Source organism: Salmo salar, chromosome 13 (assembly GCF_965601325.2).
Source record: "Salmo salar chromosome 13, fSalSal1, whole genome shotgun sequence".
NCBI lineage: Eukaryota > Metazoa > Chordata > Actinopteri > Salmoniformes > Salmonidae > Salmo > Salmo salar.
In genome coordinates, this window is record NC_138303.1 from 29,900,964 (window position 1) to 29,909,570 (window position 8,607).

The 8,607-nt window shown below is 48.5% G+C and overlaps 1 protein-coding gene across 1 annotated transcript; it reads right to left on the reverse strand.

Annotated features, from left to right (window-relative positions):
* Positions 1 to 5,137: 5,137 nt before the first annotated feature.
* LOC145859994 (uncharacterized) lies at positions 5,138 to 6,290 on the reverse strand. Its single transcript, XM_082959699.1, has 2 exons — positions 6,168 to 6,290; positions 5,138 to 5,971 (listed from the first exon to the last, which is right to left on the reverse strand). Exon 2 carries the CDS (start codon positions 5,924 to 5,926, stop codon positions 5,177 to 5,179), a length of 750 nt encoding a protein of 249 aa, XP_082815825.1. The 5' UTR covers positions 5,927 to 5,971; positions 6,168 to 6,290; the 3' UTR covers positions 5,138 to 5,176.
* Positions 6,291 to 8,607: the final 2,317 nt, after the last annotated feature.

An 8,607-nucleotide genomic window follows, 5' to 3' on the forward strand; every position in this document is an offset into this window, starting at 1 on the left:
CCGAACCCGGGCCGGTAGGTTGTCCTCTTTGACGCCTCGCTCAATTGGAACGTTTCTCTATTTTTGCGTTTTATTGCTGGCGCTGAGCTCATTTGAATATGAAGAGTTAGCTAAGGGTTGAAGCTTTACCATACATGCTAAATTAGACCAATTCATCCACTTATGGAAACAACATAGCTATCAGCAAAGATGATTGGAGATATGGACTATCCTGTTATTATACAGTCACTGCTCTGCCTGTCCTGTCCTTTCCACCCGCCTCGCTCTGCTTGCTCCGTCCACCTACCCACCCGCTTCTGGTGAGTTTTTCACTGTACAGTGTGACAACAGCTTTGTTATCAGCTCCGTGGCCAGGCGTCTCCCACATCTATCCCTGGGTGGCTCTGTGTGAGTTACAGCTTGAGGAGCGACGCTCCTTTATCAATAGGTGAGGGGACAACATTCCAGGAGTCTGCCTCAGTATGTATACACACAGCAGCCAGGCAGGGATCAAATCAATTAAATCAAGTCAAATCAAATAGACCTTACCATGAAATGCCTACTTACGAGCCCTTTCCTAACAATGCAGAGTAAAAAAAGTATGAGAAAAAAATAAATAGCAAAAAATAATAATAAATAGTAACACAATAAAATAACAATAATGAGGCTATATACATGGAGTACCGGTACCGACTCAATGTGCAGGGATACGAGGTAGTTGAGGTAATATGTACATGTAGGTAGGGGTAAAAGTGGCTAGGCAATCAGGATAGATAATGGTGTTTTTTATCGCTCTGGTACTATTTATGTGGTAAAATGTCACAAGTCTTAGTACAATGTTTTTTCACAACTTTAAGCACATTTTCAATTTACTAAGCACAACACACAAAATCCCACAGTAACTTTTTCACCAAACCTAATCAGTGTTTTATCTAGAAATACATTTGATATAAAGTAATTGCCTTTCACAATGCAATGCTCACAATACTTTTCATATGATTCTCTTCTCATTTGTTTAAATCCATTTGACCATCACTTAATCCAACTGTGCTTAACGGTTAATCACTTAACCGTTTGGTAAACCTATAGATTTTAAACTGGTTTGTCTACTATATATGGATTTTAAACTGGTTTGTCTACTATATATGGATTTTAAACTGGTTTGTCTACTATATATGGATTTTAAACTGGTTTGTCTACTATATATAGATTTTAAACTGGTTTGTCTACTATATATGGATTTTAAACTGGTTTGTCTACTATATATGGATTGTGAGAACTACAGGAATAAAATGTGTGTTTGTAAAGTTTAAACATCTAAATTACATGTATGATACATGATAACAATTCATAAGGACTACTCGTTATTCCTAATCGATTTCACATAGTGGTAACCACAATTGGTCACCATTTAAAAGGGTGTGTGTGAACGCTTGTAATTTCTTTCAACATGAAGCAGGATAGACATCAAGGGAAAGGAAGAAATCATGCAGCTTGTGGACAAGGGCCCGTCAGAGGTGGGCATGGGCCCCATCAAAGAGGTCTAAGAGGTGGGCATGGGCCCCGTCAAAGAGGTCTAAGAGGTGGGCATGGGCCCCGTCAAAGAGGTCTAAGAGGTGGGAATGGGCCCCGTCAAAGAGGTCTAAGAGGTCGGCATGGGCCCGTCAAAGAGGTGGGCATGGGCCCCGTCAAAGAGGTCTAAGAGGTGGGCATGGGCCCGTCAAAGAGGTCTAAGAGGTGGGCATGGGCCCCGTCAAAGAGGTGGGCATGGGCCCGTCAAAGAGGTCTAAGAGGTGGGCATGGGCCCCGTCAAAGAGGTCTAAGAGGTGGGCATGGGCCCCGTCAAAGAGGTCAAAGAGGTGGGCATGGGCCCCGTCGAAGAGGTCAAAGAGGTGGGCATGGGCCCCGTCAAAGAGGTGGGCATGGGCCCGTCAAAGAGGTCTAAGAGGTGGGCATGGGCCCCGTCAAAGAGGTCTAAGAGGTTGGCATGGGTCCCATCAAAGAGGTCTAAGAGGTGGGCATGGGCCCGTCAACAGACATCAGAGAGAGGGAGGCAGTCAGCAGGGAACTGTTGTGTCTAATCAAGTCCGGGCCATCGTTGTTGATCATGTGGTAAACAGAGGCCTTACCATGGCAGAGGCTGACAGATTAGTTCACCTCAATCTGAAAAGATCAACTGTCAATTTGATCATGAGAACATTTCACCAAGAAAACCGGTAAGTCTGCAGTATTTGCAATATGCTTTACCATTACATTTACAGTAAATTACATATTGTAATGCATGTAAATTCACTAAACATGTTACAGTATTCTTCCAGTATGATCTATTGACAGAATACTCTGTTCTACCCTCAGAATTGACTGAAAACCCTATGGGGGTGGCCGTGGCTGTGTGCTGACCAACCAGCGGGAGTGGGCAGTGGTGGAAATGACACAGAGCCATCCAAAATAAAGCAGGCCATTGACGAGAACGATGACACCTTTGCCAATGTGGCATCCATCAGCCTTCCAACAATTGCCCGCCTTTTGACGAGACACCAAGTATCTATGAAACACATTCACCTGGTGCCTTTTCAGAGAAACAACGTCCGGGTGAAACAACTGCAGGCTGAGTATGTTCAGGTACAGCACTATATACTGTATTACTGTAACTATTAATGCACATGCTACTTCACAATATCGTATTGGAACTAAACTGTAAAAATAACTATCCAAAATATATTTTTGGAGGGTGATGGTGCTTGATGCTGCTGTGAACCATCAGAAGTATTACTTTGTTGATGAAGCGGGCTTCAACCTGGCCAAAACTCTGCGCTGGGGATGGAACCTCATCCTGGACAACGTGGGGGAGACATCTCCATGTCCGCAGCTCTCTCTGAAGATGGTGTGCTAGGACGTAGGCCATTACTTGGATCCTACAACACTGCACAGCTTGTGTTTCTCAATGAAATTGAGCAGGCTTATCATGGTGAAGGGGTCACCTATGTCATTGTGTGGGACAATGCCAGGTTCCACCATGCAGAGGTGATTCAGGCATGGGTTTGGGCCCATTCCCGATTCGTGACCATATACCTGCCTCCATACTCTCCTTTCCTCAACCCTATTGCTTAACACACCGGCCATCCTACAATCTAAGCTTGATGCCCTCAATCTCACACAAATTATCAATGAACCCACCAGGTACAACCCCAAATCCGTAAACACGGGCACCCTCATAGATATCATCCTAACCAACTTGCCCTCCAAATATACCTCTACTGTTTTCAACCAAGATCTCAGCGATCACTGCGTCATTGCCTGCATCCGTAATGGGTCCGCGGTCAAACGACCACCCCTCATCACTGTCAAACGCTCCCTAAAACACTTCAGCGAGCAGGCCTTTCAAATCGACCTGGCCCGGGTATCCTGGAAGGATATTGACCCCATCCCGTCAGTAGAGGATGCTTGGTCATTCTTTAAAAGTGCCTTCCTTACCATCTTAAATAAGCATGCCCCTTTCAAAAAATGTAGAACCAGGAACAGATATAGCCGTTGGTTCCCTCCATACCTGACTGCCCTTGACCAGCACAAAAACATCCTGTGGCGTTCTGCATTAGCATCGAATAGCCCCCGTGATATGCAGCTTTTCAGGGCAGTTAGGAACCAATATACACAGGCAGTTAGGAAAGCTAAGGCTAGCTTTTTCAAGCAGAAATTTGCATCCTGTAGCACAAACTCGAAAAAGTTCTGGGACACTGTAAAGTCCATGGAGAATAAGAGCACCTCCTCCCAGCTGCCCACTGCACCGAGGCTAGGAAACACTGTCACCACCAATAAATCCACTATAATTGAAAATTTCAATAAGCATTTTTCTACGGCTGGCCATGCTTTCCACCTGGCTACCCCTACCCCGGTCAACAGCCCTGCACTCCCCACAGCAACTCGCCCAAACCTCCCCAATTTCTCCATCACCCAAATCCAGATAGCTGATGTTCTGAAAGAGCTGCAAAATCTGGACCCTTACAAATCAGCTGGGCTAGACAATCTGGACCCTCTCTTTTTAGAATTATCTCCCGAAATTGTTGCAACCCCTATTACTAGCCTGTTCAACCTCTCTTTCGTATTGTCTGAGATTCCCAAAGATTGGAAAGCTGCCACGGTCATCCCCTGCTTCAAAGGGGGAGACACTCTAGACCCTAACTGCTAGAGACCTATATCTATCCTACCCTGCCTTTCTAAGGTCTTCGAAAGCCAAGTTAACAAACAGATTACCGACCATTTTGAATCCCACCGTACCTTCTCTGCTATGCAATCTGGTTTCAGAGCTGGTCATGGGTGCACCTCAGCCACGTTCAAGGTCCTAAACGATATCATAACCGCCATCGATAAGAGACATTACTGTGCAGCCGTATTCATCGACCTGGCCAAGGCTTTCGACTCTGGCAATCACCACATTCTTATTGGCAGACTCAACAGCCTTGGTTTCTGAAATGACTGCCTCGCCTGGTTCACCAACAACTTCTCTGATAGAGTTCAGTGTGTCAAATCGGAGGGCCTGTTGTCCGGACCTCTGGCAGTCTCTATGGGGGTGCCACAGGGTTCAATTCTCGGGCCGACTCTCTTCTCTGTATACATCAATGATGTCGCTCTTGCTGCTGGTGAGTCTCTGATCCACCTCTATGCAGACGACACCATTCTGTATACTTCTGGCCCTTCTATGGACACTGTGTTAACGATCCTCCAGATGAGCTTCAATGCCATACAACTCTCCTTCCGTGGCCTCCAACTGCTCTTAAATGCAAGTAAAACTAAATGCATGCTCTTCAACCGATCACTGCCCGCACCTGCCCGCCCGTCAAGCATCACTACACTGGACGGTTCTGACTTAGAATATGTGGACAACTACAAATATTTAGGTGTCTGGTTAGACTGTAAACTCTCCTTCCAGACTCAGATAAAACATCTCCAATCCAAAGTTAAATCTAGAATTGGCTTCCTATTTCGCAACAAAGCATCCTTTACTCATGCTGCCAAACATACCCTCGTAAAACTGACCATCCTACATTTACATTTACATTTAAGTCATTTAGCAGACGCTCTTATCCAGAGCGACTTACAAATTGGTGCATTCACCTTATAATATCCAGTGGAACAACCACTTCACAATAGTGCATCTAAATCTTTTAAGGGGGGGGGGGGTTAGAAGGATTACTTTATCCTATCCCAGGTATTCCTTAAAGAGGTGGGGTTTCAGGTGTCTCCGGAAGGTGGTGATTGACTCCGCTGTCCTGGCGTCGTGCGGGAGCTTGTTCCACCATTGGGGTGCCAGAGCAGCGAACAGTTTTGACTGGGCTGAGCGGGATCTGTGCTTCCTCAGAGGTAGGGAGGCGAGCAGGCCAGAGGTGGATGAACGCAGTGCCCTTGTTTGGGTGTAGGGCCTGATCAGAGCCTGAAGGTACGGAGGTGCCGTTCCCCTCACAGCTCCGTAGGCAAGCACCATGGTCTTGTAGCGGATGCGAGCTTCAACTGGAAGCCAGTGGAGAGAGCGGAGGAGCGGGGTGACGTGAGAGAACTTGGGAAGGTTGAACACCAGACGGGCTGCGGCGTTCTGGATGAGTTGTAGGGGTTTAATGGCACAGGCAGGGAGCCCAGCCAGCAGCGAGTTGCAGTAATCCAGACGGGAGATGACAAGTGCCTGGATTAGGACCTGCGCCGCTTCCTGTGTGAGGCAGGGTCGTACTCTGCGAATGTTGTAGAGCATGAACCTACAGGATCGGGTCACCGCCTTGATGTTAGTGGAGAACGACAGGGTGTTGTCCAGGGTCACGCCGAGGCTCTTAGCACTCTGGGAGGAGGACACAAGGGAGTTGTCAACCGTGATGGCGAGATCATGGAACGGGCAGTCCTTCCCCGGGAGGAAGAGCAGCTCCGTCTTGCCGAGGTTCAGCTTGAGGTGGTGATCCGTCATCCACACTGATATGTCTGCCAGACATGCAGAGATGCGATTCGCCACCTGGTTGTCAGAAGGGGGAAAGGAGAAGGTTAATTGTGTGTCGTCTGCATAGCAATGATATGAGAGACCATGTGAGGATATCACAGAGCCAAGTGACTTGGTGTATAGCGAGAATAGGAGAGGGCCTAGAACAGAGCCCTGGGGGACACCAGTGGTGAGAGCACGTGGTGCGGAGACAGATTCTCGCCACGCCAACTGGTAGGAGCGACCTGTCAGGTAGGACGCAATCCAAGCGTGGGCCGCGCCGGAGATGCCCAGCTCGGAGAGGGTGGAGAGGAGGATCTGATGGTTCACAGTATCAAAGGCAGCAGATAGGTCTAGAAGGATGAAAGCAGAGGAGAGAGAGTTAGCATTAGCAGTGCGGAGAGCCTCCGTGACACAGAGAAGAGCAGTCTCAGTTGAATGCCCAGTCTTGAAACCTGACTGATTAGGATCAAGAAGGTCATTCTGAGAGAGATAGCAAGAGAGCTGGCCAAGGACGGCACGTTCAAGAGTTTTGGAGAGAAAAGAAAGAAGGGATACTGGTCTGTAGTTGTTGACATCGGAGGGATCGAGTGTAGGTTTTTTCAGAAGGGGTGCAACTCTTGCTCTCTTGAAGACGGAAGGGACGTAGCCAGCGGTCAAGGATGAGTTGATGAGCGAGGTGAGGTAGGGGAGAAGGTCTCCGGAAATGGTCTGGAGAAGAGAGGAGGGGATAGGGTCAAGTGGGCAGGTTGTTGGGCGGCCGGCCGTCACAAGACGCGAGATTTCATCTGGAGAGAGAGGGGAGAAAGAGGTCAGAGCACAGGGTAGGGCCGTGTGAGCAGGACCAGCGGTGTCGTTTGACTTAGCAAACGAGGATTGGATGTCGTCAACCTTCTTTTCAAAATGGTTGACGAAGTCATCTGCAGAGAGGGAGGAGGGGGGGGAGGGGGAGGGGGATTCAGGAGGGAGGAGAAGGTAGCAAAGAGCTTCCTAGGGTTAGAGGCAGATGCTTGGAATTTAGAGTGGTAGAAAGTGGCTTTAGCAGCAGAGACAGAAGAGGAAAATGTAGAGAGGAGGGAGTGAAAGGATGCCAGGTTCGCAGGGAGGCGAGTTTTCCTCCATTTCCGCTCGGCTGCCCGGAGCCCTGTTCTGTGAGCTCGCAGTGAGTCGTCGAGCCACGGAGCAGGAGGGGAGGACCGAGCCGGCCTGGAGGATAGGGGACCGAGCCGGCCTGGAGGATAGGGGACAGAGGAAATCAAAGGATGCAGAGAGGGAGGAGAGGAGGGTTGAGGAGGCAGAATCAGGAGATAGGTTGGAGAAGGTTTGAGCAGAGGGAAGAGATGATAGGATGGAAGAGGAGAGAGTAGCGGGAGAGAGAGAGCGAAGGTTGGGACGGCGCAATACCATCCGAGTAGGGGCAGAGTGAGAAGTGTTGGATGAGAGCGAGAGGGAAAAGGATACAAGGTAGTGGTCGGAGACTCGGAGGGGAGTTGCAATGAGATTAGTGGAAGAACAGCATCTAGTAAAGATGATGTCAAGCGTATTGCCTGCCTTGTGAGTAGGGGGGGAAGGTGAGAGGGTGAGGTCAAAAGAGGAGAGGAGTGGAAAGAAGGAGGCAGAGAGGAATGAGTCAAAGGTAGACGTGGGGAGGTTAAAGTCACCCAGAACTGTGAGAGGTGAGCCATCCTCAGGAAAGGAACTTATCAAGGCGTCAAGCTCATTGATGAACTCTCCAAGGGAACCTGGAGGGCAATAAATGATAAGGATGTTAAGCTTGAAAGGGCTGGTAACTGTGACAGCATGGAATTCAAATGAGGAGATAGACAGATGGGTCAGGGGAGAAAGAGAGAATGTCCACTTGGGAGAGATGAGGATTCCAGTGCCACCACCCCGCTGGCTTGATGCTCTAGGGGTATGCGAGAACACGTGGGCAGACGAGGAGAGAGCAGTAGGAGTAGCAGTGTTATCTGTGGTAATCCATGTTTCCGTCAGCGCCAGGAAGTCTAGGGACTGGAGGGTAGCATAGGCTGAGATGAACTCAGCCTTGTTGGCCGCAGACCGGCAGTTCCAGAGGCTGCCGGAGACCTGGAACTCCACGTGGGTCGTGCGCGCTGGGACCACCAGGTTAGAGTGGCAGCGGCCACGCGGTGTGGAGCGTTTGTATGGCCTGTGCAGAGGGGAGAGAACAGGGATAGACAGACACATAGTTGACAAGCTACAGAAGAGGCTACGCTAATGCAAAGGAGATTGGAATGACAAGTGGACTACACGTCTCGAATGTTCAGGAAGTTAAGCTTACGTTGCAAACATCTTATTGACTAAAATGACGAAAATGATACAGTACTGCTGGCTGGTGGAGTAGGCTAGCTAGCAGTGGCTGCGTTGTTGACTTTGAACGTGTAGCTGGCTAGGTAACCTCGATAGTTTCAGTACTACACCTTGTCATGATACAAAGCAACTTTGTAGCTAGTTAGCTAACATAACACTAATCAAGACGTTCCTTTGTAATGTATTTAGTTTCTACAATGCTGCTCGTCGGTAATAGTTGGCTGGGTTTGGAAAAATGGCATCGCGGGGGACGGAAATAGCTGGCTAGCTAACCTCGATAATTACGTCCTATAATTGCGTCCTATAATTACTAAACTACACAATTATCAAGCTATGACAAAGAC